The sequence below is a fragment of the Carassius gibelio genome, chromosome B8 (assembly GCF_023724105.1).
Source record: "Carassius gibelio isolate Cgi1373 ecotype wild population from Czech Republic chromosome B8, carGib1.2-hapl.c, whole genome shotgun sequence".
NCBI classification, from domain to species: domain Eukaryota; kingdom Metazoa; phylum Chordata; class Actinopteri; order Cypriniformes; family Cyprinidae; genus Carassius; species Carassius gibelio.
The window spans coordinates 19,241,776-19,255,504 of NC_068403.1; the positions used below are offsets into that span (position 1 = coordinate 19,241,776).

At 38.5% G+C, this 13,729-nt stretch overlaps 1 protein-coding gene across 10 annotated transcripts in view; it reads left to right on the forward strand.

Moving 5' to 3' along the window:
- The first annotated feature begins 1,556 nt into the window (after positions 1–1,556).
- Positions 1,557–13,729, forward strand: part of LOC127963680 (calponin homology domain-containing protein DDB_G0272472) — a 42,375-nt gene continuing 30,202 nt past the window's right edge. For 4 of the 10 annotated variants that reach the window (XM_052563711.1, XM_052563713.1, XM_052563715.1 and 1 more), the window contains exons 1-4: positions 1,558–2,067; positions 7,119–7,212; positions 8,214–9,507; positions 10,004–10,082. In XM_052563711.1, the coding sequence (XP_052419671.1) occupies positions 8,222–9,507; positions 10,004–10,082 (1,365 nt within the window). In that variant the 5' untranslated portion in view covers positions 1,558–2,067; positions 7,119–7,212; positions 8,214–8,221. Of the gene's footprint in view, positions 2,079–6,663; positions 6,801–7,118; positions 7,213–8,213; positions 9,508–10,003; positions 10,083–13,729 lie in introns of those variants that run through there. The other 6 variants (XM_052563710.1, XM_052563712.1, XM_052563707.1 and 3 more) reach the window with 4 other exon arrangements.

The window sequence follows — 13,729 nt, forward strand, 5'->3', positions numbered from 1 at the left end:
TTGTCGCTTACTGTATAGACACAATAACACATTATAATATTGCTAATTTAATATTTAGCTAACTACTGTAGTTTTCAACTCAGAAAATTGTTAGTTGGTTCACACACACACACACTGTGAATTATGGGGACTTTCCATAGACTTCTATCCTTTTATACTGACCAAACAATATTTTTCTATCCCCTAAACCTACCCCTAACATGAAACCTGTTTGAATTGTTATACTTTCAGATAAACATTATTTAGCTTTTTTAAAATAAAAAATGTAAGGTTTTACTATCCTTGTGGGTCCCCCGCAATGTAGCATAAACAAGCCGACACACACACACACACACACACACACACACACACACACACACACACACAATGTCCCAGTTTATCACCATCTCAACATTATTATTATTATTATTTGTCATTAGAATGATACTGCTAAAATGCGTGTGCTTCTTTTAAGCATGAAAAAAAGATTATTCAAATGTAATTATTCATTATTTTGATTTTACTATATTCCATATAGCCTACTTTGTCGTCTTGTTAAAATATTAAAGGGGGAGGGGGGGGGGGGTGAAATGCTATTTCATACATACTGAGTTTTTTACACTGTTAAAGAGTTGGATTCCCATGGATTCTCATGGACAAAGTTTCAAAAATTAAGTTGTACGTTTGAAGGAGTATTTTTGTTAAAAAAAAAAACTCTTCCGGTTTGTCACAAGTTTCGGAAAGTTTTTTTTGAGTATGGTTCTGTGTGATGTTAGATGGAGCGGAATTTCCTTATATGGGTCCTGACGCACTTCTGCCGGAAGAGCGCGCGCTCCCATATAGCACAGCACTGAGAGGCTGAGCACAGACAATCACTGATCAGAGCGAGAGCGTCGCGAAATGTCACAGAAGAAGTGTGTTTTTGGTTGCCAGGGCAAGACAACCCTGCACAGATTACCAAAAGAGAAACACATCAAGTAAACAACATGCGATGTTGTCATCAAACTGCACTTTCCACATGTACAGCTTAAAAAAAAAAAAAAAAAAGATGACATAAAGTGGAACTTAGTCATTTTCCAAAACCGCTAAGCAAATATATACAGTTTCAGTACATACCACATAGAGACGCCTTTGCTGATGCTGCTCTTGTTAAATTTCAGCCTCTGGATCTGTGTCACAGCTTCCAAACGCTCTCAACGCAAAAGCCTACTGGCGCTCGTGATTCTTTAGCTCCAGACTATCTTTCTCTTATAAATATAATAAAAATAAAGACTTTTTGGAGTTATGAAGGATGCAGTACTCTATAGGTACTCAAGATTAACAGGATATTGAGTGAAAACGAGCATTTCACCCTCCCCCCTTTAACACAACGACAATGCATTTAAATATTGAAATAACATTACAGTGACTTGGTATATTAGGTATGAGCTAATATAATAGCATACAACTAGCTATTATCATTACTAAATCAAACGTACATGATAAGATTCCTGTATATAAATGTGTTCGCCTTTGTAAAGTAATTACTGCAGTTTGTCTTACCTGACTATATATGGGGGAGCTGTCACGTTTGTACTTCAACCACGCAACAGACTGAACTGAAAACTCTCAAGGAACTGAAAACTCTCACGTTGTCACGTGACCAATATCTCCTCTATCGAGTCCAGTTTGTCTTGGTCTATTTGATCATCCTCCACAAGGGGGCGCAGGGACTAACTCCCCCTCTAAACTGCCCAGTCTGGCGTACCAAAACAAATCCTCCATCCTTCCGTGCAATGCGATCCCACGCCGCCTTCCGGCTCTCTCGGGAAGTTTGTGGGAACCAGCCTGTGATAGTGTTCGTAGAAAGACTAAAGTTTATCCGGGGGTAACGTTACAGGTGTGAGGAATGGTGTCCCGGTGCAATTCCTGCAGGATATAACTTACCAGCTAAATAAAGAGCGACTCTGCGGTGGTGGAGCCGAGCGTTAACCCGCGATCGACAAGGACGCTGGCTCCGGTGTGTACGTTACCGACAGACAGCAGCGAGGGTTGAGCTCAGATCCCAAACAGCTCACACACAGGTGGGGCACAGACGGCTGCTTGAAGGTGAGGAAAATGTGCGTAAAGTGAAAAGTTGCGCTTCTGTTTGTGTTTACCTTCTTTATCTCACGCTGCTTATGTTGATCTTCAGACTAATGACAATAAAGAAGCAGGCTAGTCAAGTCTGCTAACAAAGAAACTCACACGCGAGCTATTTACTTTTCTTACCATTACAAAATATACCATGTTAACCATAATTTACGCCAAAGTACCATAGTTACTGTATGTATTGTTACTGCAGCAAAACTGAAGTTTTCTCAGGAAAAGTAACGTATTATGGAATTAGTATTAAGGTAAGTTAATAGCTTGTGATACAATAGAAATAAAACAAAATTGCAAATCTTGAGAAAGCTCCTTACACTGTTAGCAAGGGACCATGATAGTGACCATAATAATTCCCACACTGCAACCATGTTGCATTTTAAAGGGCTTTGTGCTTCGTTTCACCATTATATGGATGGAAACATTGTTTACTTTACGTTTCTGTAAAGGATTTTGTGTCCTTAAGTTTACAGTGTACATTCATTGTGGTGGACTGATGCTTGTTTTTTTTTATATTTTTATAAATAATTTTTATTTATTAGTATAACTATTATTATAGTCATAATAAGCATGTAGTTGTACTGTAGCTGTTTATTTCTGGTAGTTGTTAATCAAGCTTTTCTACAGTGAGTCAAACTGTAGATCTTTTGTTATGGTCTGTGATTTTGTTCTTGGTGACATTGTGACACTGTATGTGTCACACGTTTCTGAGTCAGCTTTCTTCTGTATTGAAACATTCTGCATACAGTACGTGACTTTAAAGGGGACGGCATCATCAACACTGCCATTCAAATGTTTGGCACCACTAATTTAGAGTTTTTTTCTTTTAATCTGCAAGGATACTGTAAATTAAACTAAAATGAATTTAAATAAATTTATAATGTTATAAAATATTTATTTTTCAAATACATTTATATTCATAAAATAGTCCTGAATAACTGTTTTTGATAATAAAGACTGAAGACTGGAGCAACTGCTGCTGAAAATTCAGCTTTGCCATCACAATAAAAAATTTTCAAATATTTCACAGTATTACTCTTTGTACTTTATTTTTGATTAAATAAATGCAGCCTTGGTGAGCACAAGAGACTTCTTTAATAAACATTAAAGGGATACTCCAAGCCCAATTTTTTTTTTTTTTTTTAATGAATCACTTACCCCCATGTCGTCCCATAGACTTCCTAGTAAAATACACTATCAAGGTCCAGAAAAGTATGAAAGTCCTTGTGGCGAGTCTGACACAGAAGAGCGTACACAGTTTGCGTTTAGCAGGTGTTTTCCAAAATGGCATTACTGTGATGTGGGAAGAGAAAGAGGAGAGAAATTGTAGAATAAATTGTTATTTTTGTTTTCTTGTCGCTTCATAACATTACGATTGAACCACTGATGGCAGATGGACTATTTTGACAATGTTTTCATACTTTTCTGGACCTTGACAGTGTAATTTACTTGGCAGTCAATGGGACAGTCTCAAGCCTCCCGGTTTTCATCCAAAATATATTAACTTGTGTTCTGAAGGTGAACAAAGCTTTTATGGGTTTGGAACAACATGGGTGTAAGTGCTTAATGACAAAATGTTCATTTTGGGGTGGAGCATCCCTTTCGAACTTACGAAGTGTATGTGTCTGAGTGGTTGATCAAAGTAAATTCAGTTTAATCTTAATCAGTTCACCCAAATACGGCATCCTTTACCTTTTTGGTATTCACATTTTTCTTCGTGAACTCCACTTTCCTAGCAGGTGTGCTTTACATACAGAAATACACTGAATGATGTCATCTGTGTGTTCAGGTGATGAGCTTCATGTGTGTGTGCTGAAGCCCTGTCAGTCCTGCTCATTCATTAGTGCTGTTGCTCAGGTAGAGCATGGAAATTATTTTCTGCAAAACAGGTTGAACCAGAGTGTCAGTTGTGCACACACATGCTGAAAAAAAAAAAGACAGGAAACAAACTGGTGTAAATTGGTTTTAGGGCAATCACTTGGTCCTTGCTGATTTGGGTTCCTGCCAGGTTAGTTGAAAAATGGTAAATCTATAAAACTGATGCATTCAATCAAATTGTGCTCACTACCATTTTTTCAAATATTTTCAATTATGGCCTAAAATATTTTATTTTTAAGGACAGAAGTATTTTATTTGACTTTTAAGCACTTGGCTTTTTTTTAATATAAGTATCTTTAGCTCAGAGATTTTCTTTGCAAAGTTGGAAAGAGGGTGAGGTTCAGAGTGTTGTTCTTCAATGGCATCGCTCTGAAGAACCCTTTAAGCACCTTTATTTTTAAGAGTGTACCTTAGACATACTAGAGTGAAAGTACAAGATGTCTCTGCTTTTCAATGTATTCAAGAATTTAAAAGTAAACATTATTATTATTATTATTATTATTATTTTCGTTGCCTTGTACCTTACATGTGCAGTGACAAAAAGTTGAATCTAATCTAATCTAATTATTATTATTTAGCCTATTTTTAATGGACTGCAATCATGACACCCTGTGGATTTTGATTCACAAAAAAAAAAAAATAAGAATTTGCTAAAAATGTACTCACTCTCAGGCCATCAAAGATGTAGATGAGTTTGCTACTTCAACAGAACAGATTTGGAGAAATGTAGCATTACATCACTTGCTCACTAATGGATCTGCAGTGAATGGGTGCCGTCAAGATGAAAACCCTAAAAACGGATTCAAAATATCACAATAATACACAGTTTATCCACATGATTTAGTTCATCAATAAATGTCTTGTTGAAGTTAAGCATGCTTAGGCTGCATTTATGTAAGAAACATTCATCATTAAGGCATTTTAACTTTAAACCATCGCTTTTTTTCCAAATTATCAGTTCTGTAATAATACTTCACAAAATGTTAATTGATGGACTGGAGTGGTGTAGATTAGTTGTGGATTTCTGTGATTTTTTTGGATTCTTATTCTGATGGCACTCATTCACTGCAGAGGATCCACTGGTGAGCAAGTAATGTAAAGCTAAATTTATCCAAATCTGTTCCATTGAAGAAACAAACTCATCTACAAATGAGTCATCTTGGATGGCCTGAGCATAAGTAAATCAACAAATTTTCATTTTGAATGTTAAACTGAAACCGATATCCTGAAGTTAAAGTTAAATTCAGTAGCAGAAGTGCCATTTCTAAACACTTGAATATATAGTAAATCAGATATTGTCTTGTCTTCACACTCATCAAGTTTGTCTTTAACAATGGTCATTTAACACAGTTACAATGTATTGCCTAGGACAAAGACTCTATGTTGTGACTGATGAGATGTTTCTTCACAAGCATGAACGACCAATGTTTTAGGCCAATTACTTTTTACTTAATTAGCAACAATTACTGTAACATGAGCTCAGTAAGAAAGTACTTCATTTTTATGATGATAGATTTATGTCATGGTGCTCACTGATCAGTAGCATGTTCCTTGTACTTTGATTATCTAAACGAAACTGAAAGGAGTAAAAAGTGACCTGGGTGGTGCACAGGTACTACTACCCCTCTCTTTTGTCTACTTCCCAACACTTTAGCATTCTTGTAAATAAAAATGAAATTAAACCAAATGAAATAGATGTAGTAACTCTGCCAGCTTCTTCTTAAAAACAGTTGTTAATTTACGCTCTTTAGGCAGCTAATGCAGTGCCTGAGGACGGTGTTCTTGTTTATCTTTCCACTGGAATCTGATTTGATCTAGACATTTTTATAGCCATTCCTAGAGCTTGACTGTGTGGTGCTGACTTTCAGTATGTGGTTTTTAGTGTGGTTTCTGTTTTTTTAGTATTGGTTTGATGGCCAAGGTCAGGCCAAACATTTGACCACAACATGGTGGGAAAGGTTTGCACTTTGTGCTATATAAAAACATATGGTAGCACTGCTGGTAAAATATTTAAAGCTTGCCCATCACCATACACAATTTGGTTTATATAGTACAGTTAATATATTTGAGTAGATATAGATTGAATGATAGTGATTTCTTCTGTATAGTTTGGAAAAACGATAAGAAATATCCGAGTCATATTTTTCACTACCAAACAAAGAAATAACTAAATACATTTATTTAAATAATATTTATTTAAATGAATATAATTAGTATTTTATCTAAAAAAGAGAAGGGTGTATATGTTTAGCACCATTATACAATTTTTAGTACTGTCACATAATTGACTGTCCTTATATAAAAAATTTAAACCATAAATATGAAAAAAAAAAAAAAAAAAAAAACGTGTTTGAGGCGTAAGATTTGCTGTTACTAAGGAGTCTTCCAAGTTTTGAGATTTGCAGTGTGACGTAAGTACTGCTAACATTAACACAGAGGTGTAAAGATCTGTCTCAAAATTTCTAGGTTAATGGCTTTATCATGTTTGTGTTTAAATGGGTCTCCACGGGATGCCAGAAACGACTTCCCTAAACACTCTGGAGCTGAAGTTTTGAAGCTGTAGATATTAAACATTCCAGCTGCAGAGGCGTTTCCTGTCAACAAGAGACTGTCAGTCAGTGAATTTAGACCATGATCCTCCTTCTTTCCTTCCTTCACAGTTGTTCTCCCTCTTTCTGTTCATCTGTGTGCCGTCCCCCTTCTTCCATGTCACTACTTCTGTCCCCCTTGCGCAACCACACAGCTACGATTTCACTACGGGAGACGTATCGAATGTTTTGGTTTGCTTGGTAATCTGTAGATGTATGTCAGTCGTGCTGGTAAATATCTGGCTTCGATCTGTTTGTCTGCTTTCTGTGTGTTCATTTGTTTGTAAAAGAGACTGATTGAGTCTAATTTGCATGTTGCAAAAATTGTGTAGATTTTGGATACGTGTTTGTGTGTTTGAGTCTGTGCTGTGTCTCAAAAGACTTTGTTACATTCTCATTTGACTTTTCAATTATGATATTCAAAAACTTAAAAAGCTCTACCATTGACAACGTGTGTGCATGTGTGGAGACTTCAAAATTACAAAGGACACCGATACCTTAATTGTGCAGAAGTAACTGTGTCTGACCATGCTGTGTTCCCTGCAACAGAGTCCGGCTCCGCCTCCTCTACATATGATATGACATCACTCTGCGGTTACCACAGAAACCAGGGCTCCACTGCAGACGGTTGACAGCCAAGCAGGTGAGTTATTATCGTGGTGTTGGAAAACTGCAGACAAAGCACAGTTTACTAGCAGCACAGGGAAGCATGGCAAACGCATGTGCATTTACACAGGCATGTGAATGTGTTATGAAACGCTCTTGCATTTTGATTAAAATGTGTGTGCGTGTTGTAAAAGTCTGCGTGCCCATCTAAGTGTGAACACGTGTTTGTATTAGCACACGGCTTCCAAGAGTGACATGTGTATTGGATTAGGAAATATGGCTCTTTGGATCCTCCTGTGAATTCCTTTTGTTTGATGCGTGTTTGCCTGTAGTAGCAGGATTTTTTTATGCACAGACCCGGTCTCTGTCTGGACTCTTAATTCAGCAAATTGATCCCTCCCTTCTGGGTAATGTCCAATCATACTGATTTAATACAGCCGTACACACACGCACTCTCACGGCGTGATTAATGATGTGTCAGTAAAGCGTTCGAAAGTGCTCTTGTGAGCTCTGTATCTGCAAAGGCAAAGTCCACAGCAGAGGAGAGGAAAAGGGTTAGAGAGCATTTTTCTTCAGCCTCATAGACACACCCCACCACAGCAACATTTCTGAGAACACTGTATTTGTTTGCGGTGTAAAACGATACTGCAGAGATTCTGCTCAGCTTGCCGGATTTTAGACTGGTCAGTGGTTTCAACTGACTACACACTTTTTCTGCAAACTTATCAGAGGGTTTGCACTGACAGCATTGAGCTACGATAAGTTGACTGGATATCATTTCCAATGAGAGCACGTGACAGTTGGCAGTAAAATAGTGTTAAACCGAGCTAAAATTTATGCAAATTAGCAACGAAGAGATTTGGTGACAAACAAATTGAGTGCAGAAAGTAATCTATTGCCAGATACAGTTTAATACCTGACAGTGTAGGATAGCCTTCTACAAACTGAAATCCTAGTGATCTGCAATTTATTCTCTGTCAGAAATTTTTTTTAAAATTTTGTTAGCTAACTCTGGATCTCTTTTGTTTCTTGTTTTAGGTGGTGCGATGGCTGCCCAGGTGGAGGTTGATGCTGGGCGGCCATGTGTGGTTGGAAGTCGTCTGCACCTTAGCCCTCTCATAGACTCTAGTAACAAGAGCTTGATGGAGAGTTCAGGTGGCACCCAGGGGGCACTTATTTTTCCCTCGGAGCTTAATAAACCTGCCCCGGGTCCCAAGCCTAGACTCACCCCAAAACCTTTCACTGTGGAAAAAAATCCCACTATACGGCCCATTCTTGCTCCTAAACCACAACCAAAACCAAAACCTGAACCCAGTCGACCAGTTTCCTCCAAACCAGACCTGCCCAGCAAACCTAAACCACAGCCAGCCAGTAAACCCAGTGTACCAGCTGCCTTTAAACCGAAGCCCAGCGGGCAAACAAACAAACCTGTGGCCTTTAAACCAGCACCTACCATCGCTTCTACAGATTCCAGCAAACTTAGAACAACCCAAACCGGGGATGTGCTGAGAAGAACAAGCTTTGGAGCCTCACCAGCTCGACCCAAAACTGATTTTCAGACCTCCACTCCTGATGCTGAATGGCCTTTTGCTTCTCGGAAGAAACAGCCTGGCCGTTCAATCACTCGTGCTAAATCATTGGGCTTTCTCTCAGAGATCGAACTGAATAATGAGGACACTAAAGAGGATTCTGGAGCCAAGGAGGAATGTTCTTCTACTGTTCTTCGCCCCCAGTCTAAAGGTTCAAGACCCAGACCGGTTTCAGCTGCTTTCCTCCAAAACCCCACTATGTCTGAGTCTCAGGTTGTATCCCCTACCCCTGCTCCTCGTTGGACAAAGGGACGACCCCTTTCATCTGATCTTACCTCAAAGTTTGAGTCAATTGGGCTGTCTCTAAACCAGCAACCTACCAAGGAGGACGGCAAAGAAAACACTCCTCAAATGTCAGAGGATGTTGGAACTAAGACTCAAGAGAAAGAACACAGTGCTGTGAAGGCAGAAGGGTCAAATAAGATCCCTGTGCCTGAGAAAAGGACTCAAAAGATTGAATCAAAAGATGAGGACTCTAAACCGGAGGATACAGGAGGTAGCAGTATAAAGAGACGCATTAGTCTCCTCTTGGACTCTTCTTCTTCCTCCTCCTTCTCAGTGGCACGTGTGGATACTCCAGGGACTGAGCCTCGCTCACCAGGGCTGTCTGTCTCTGATACTGATGGAGCAGTGGGGGTGAAACAGCGAATCAAAGAACTGACCGAAGAAGTGCCTACTACACTGTCACCACCCCAGAAGCCACAATATAAGCCACGTACCCTAGTATCTGACCGCACCAAAAGGTAAAGTCCAGTGGTTTTCAACATTCGTTACCGAGGTCTGCTAATAACAGTTGTATAATCCGTTATCAACCTCATGTTGTATGTAAATATTATCTATGTAGTAAAATACTTAAATATGCACAGTTTTTCAGTATTTTAATGCCTTTGGGTTTTACAAATGAGTTTCATAAGTTGTAATTATGTCATTCAATGGTTTTTGTGGGAATAAAATAGATGTGGTATGCAACATCTTTTATGTTCTGAAAAAAGAAGAAAGTACAAAGGAAGCATTTTATGACTGATCTACATTATGTGCATAAGTGATTCTTTATGTATATTATGCTGACATTATGTGTAATTACGTCTCTAACCCCCCCCCCCCCAAAAGTACACATTTGTGTAGTACACATTTACAGCTGGATGGTACATAAATCATAATTAATGCCCATTTGCTTTTTTCATGACTCACATTCTTTACTTTGAAAATCAAAGCTATAATAATCTGATTTGTATACAGATTTGAAGCAGATCTTGAAAGCCATAGTTCCTATGAGCTCAAAGGCCCCCAGCAGGTTGAAAAAGATCTCAACAAAAAGGTAAGGGAATATGAACCACTGCTATTAATCATACTGCCCCAAACAAAGCATCTTTGCAAGTTGCAGTTAGGCTTTGCATTTAGAAGTTTAGTTTTTCCATAAAATCTTTTTTTTTTAACAAATGACACCAGAGTATACTATAATTGTGATAAGTCTTTCACAAATTGAGTGAACTAACTGTAATTGCTTGTTTTCATTTCCTTAAACATTTGTGGCAGAAGGCCCTGTTTAATGATTTTAATAAGGAAACATACAAGTGTTTTAATACTGCATACAGCATTTATTTTAGCTCTTTATTCTCAAAAATTATTTGTATTTGTGTGTTCTTACCCTGACAGTTTTTCTATGATAGTCACATGTTTGATAAAGTTAAACAATATATTGTTACATGAATAGAAAAATACTTTTGAAAAGGACCTTTTTTGACATTTGTGACAGTAACTCTCCTACTGTGGTCACAGCCCCAAAATAAAAGTTGATTACCCTTGAAAAAAGAAAAAGATAAATTTCACTTTCAGAGAGAAAGAGGAATAGAGGAATAACAAATGACAGGGCTCCAGACTGCGACCAAATGGTTGCAATTTGTGACCATTCTTTCTGCCGGTGCGACTAATTTTTGTGAGCAGTCGCACTGGCGCAACCATTGTGTGGTCCAACTCATAAGCTTTGCTATTTCTGTTGCATTTGAGAAAATGTGCATAAAAACAAATGAAAGTGAAACTAACCCCTGCTACGTTTCAGCAGCGCAGCGCGGACAGTTTGGGGTCATTCACATATCGCGTCTTTTGCGTGCGCAAGTTCGTTATTTCCAATGTAGGCGCGCGGCATGCGCGCCCATAATAGAAGCGACGCGCGTGCGGTGCGACGTGCCCGTTTTTTCCAGGCGCGTCCGCACCGCATCAAGTTAAAAACATCTCAACTTTTCAGAATGCCGCAAGCGCACTGCGGGTCATGTGACAAGAACTAACCAATCAGCTTCATCCTTTCCCGTAACAACGTTGAAAACTCAGCCAAGATGAAGGAACAGTTGTTCATAGCTGTATATGGATTGCCATTTTGAAATAAATTTAGTAGCAGAGACATTGCGAGTGATTTTTAGTGCTGCAAATCCATTTATCCTTTGCTGAAATTTCCGCGTCTTCATGGAGAGAGCACGTCATGGTTGCTTAGCAAAGGCAGACGCCTCAGGGGCGCAACTGCCCGAGCGATTTGGAAAGAACGGCGCGCCTAGCGTTTTCCACGCGTTTTAGGCGCGATATGTGAACGGCCCCTTATTTGTGATTATTTCATTAATTTCAGGGTTTGTACAACCTTTTGAGAGAGAAATTCAAGCACTTTTTAATGACTTTCAAGCATTTCACATGCACTTAAAAATAAGATGATCCAGTTTGAATGTTATTTTAAATGGGATGAATACAAAAAAATTGTGTTAAACACTTATGTAAAATTAAAAAATTGGTTGCACTTTATTTTACAGTACTTAAATACACTGTAAGTACACTATAAGTACATGTATCTAAGAAATTTCTGGTAATACAAGGTAACTACATGGGGTAGGGTTAGGTTTAGGGCTAGGTTCAGGGTTAGTACCTAGTTATTACATAGTTATTGTAATTACTATAATAAGTACATAGTATGTTCTAGAGATCGACCGATATGGGTTTTTCTATAGCCGATGCCGATGCCGATGTTTAGAGGTCAGGGTCAGCCGATGGCCGATATGTGCTGCTGATTTTTAGGGCCGATATCTTGGAGTTTTCCCCTTGATTTGCATGCTAAAATGTCACACTAATAATAAGTGGATGCACAACACATTTTTTCTAAACCTATCATAATTTATTGAGCACTGACTTGAACCATCTCTTCATTCATCTTAATTTAGTGCACTAAAATTAATAAACTGACCAAGTATTAAATATATAAAACAGGTAATATATATGTCAATCATTTACATAAAAGTTTTAGAGCATTTACATTTATCAAGTAGAATTTTTCAAGTTTGTTGGAACATAAATGTAAACTTAAATATACATTTAAATAAATACAATTTTAGAAATAAAAATCAATTAAACTGAAAAATATAAAAAATTAAATATATAAAAAATAAATAACAGTAGTGCTGCAAAGACACTAGCAACCAGCAACATTTGTGTTTGGTATAAATGACACAGAACACCTAAAGTGCATTCTAATTTCGAACTTACATCGCAGTCTGTTCATTATTAAAATAAAGTAGAGTCAACCAAACATTTAAAAAGTTACACTGGTCAGTTTAAATACACCCTATACCGGTCCTCTCTGCTGTTATGCAAAGGACGTTTTTGCTCATGTGAAGAGGATGATTTTTCCGTCTAGTTTACATTAAAAAAAATATTATAGTTTAACATTCAGATACATTGCGAATATGGAAACATTTGGATATGTGCAGAACGAGACGTGAGCAATAACCTCCAAATACATCTAGTCAAACCCGCGCTCGCTCGTCCTCGTATGGACTTAGTGCACATGGCATAATATCTTCTTTTTAACATAATAATAAGGACTTCTCATCTCCCAGTCTGCTGTGATGAAGTGAGCAGTTATCATCACAGAGCTCTCCCTATCCCTGGACGTCCACCCGTCTGTCGTGAGCGCAACAGAGGATGCTCGGGATAGCTCATCCACAACTTTTTTCTTCTCCTGTTCATAAAGATCTGGCACAATCTTTTCACTCTAACCTCTTTCCTTCATCATTATATCTGACAGGGAAGCCAAAATGCGCGGGGCGTTCAAGCTCCTCCGCTCGGCATTATCACTGAGTGTGGACTGAACATGTGCAACTTTTTTTTCTTTTTTTTCATAAATCAATCCGCGGGTCACGCGTATGCCGAACTGAAGATATTGATCTGAACGGATCACGGATCAATGATGATCCGTTGCACCACTACTATAGTGTCATTTGAAAACATTGCAGTTGCGTTTCAAAATACAACAACGAGCACCACGAAACCATTTAAAGAGGCGCATTCAGCTGTCTCCTTGACAGAAAACATTCAGCAAAGTAAAATGATCTCAAACGTATGGCGCGCTCTCTTCAATTTATCAAACGATCATAATCACATTTATTCATTTTACAGTCCTGCTACTAGCATTTTATTAATACTAAAACCCCTTTAATTCAGGTGAGAAAGCTTTTTTTTCCAAGTGGCTTTTGCACATAATAATAATACCGCTGCAGACGCATTTTGCAGCATTAAGGTTATTGCTTGACCGTTAATTTAAACGACGATCGATCATGGAAATTATCAAATATTGACATCCCTAAATACAAATGAGTTGGATGGAAAACTGGTTATTGTCTGCATCAAACCATGCTTCCGAACACATGTGATTCACCGTTCTGGGCAGCTCCAGGACAGCTGTCTCTCAGAGCACGCTGCTGTCTGTGAGCAGGGCGGAGTAACGGAGCCCTCAATCACGCTGCAGTGTTTGTTAGAGCTGACAACTTCTCCACCCCATTTACAGAGTGAAATTCTCTGACTACCTTTATCTCGCAGGTCTGTTGTTGAATCTTCCAAAAGCTTCACATGCAGTGGCTGCAGCAGCACTTTCCACCGCGTTAATAACACGGGGCTGTCCGCCGACGTGCCTGACTTTAAATCGGCGCT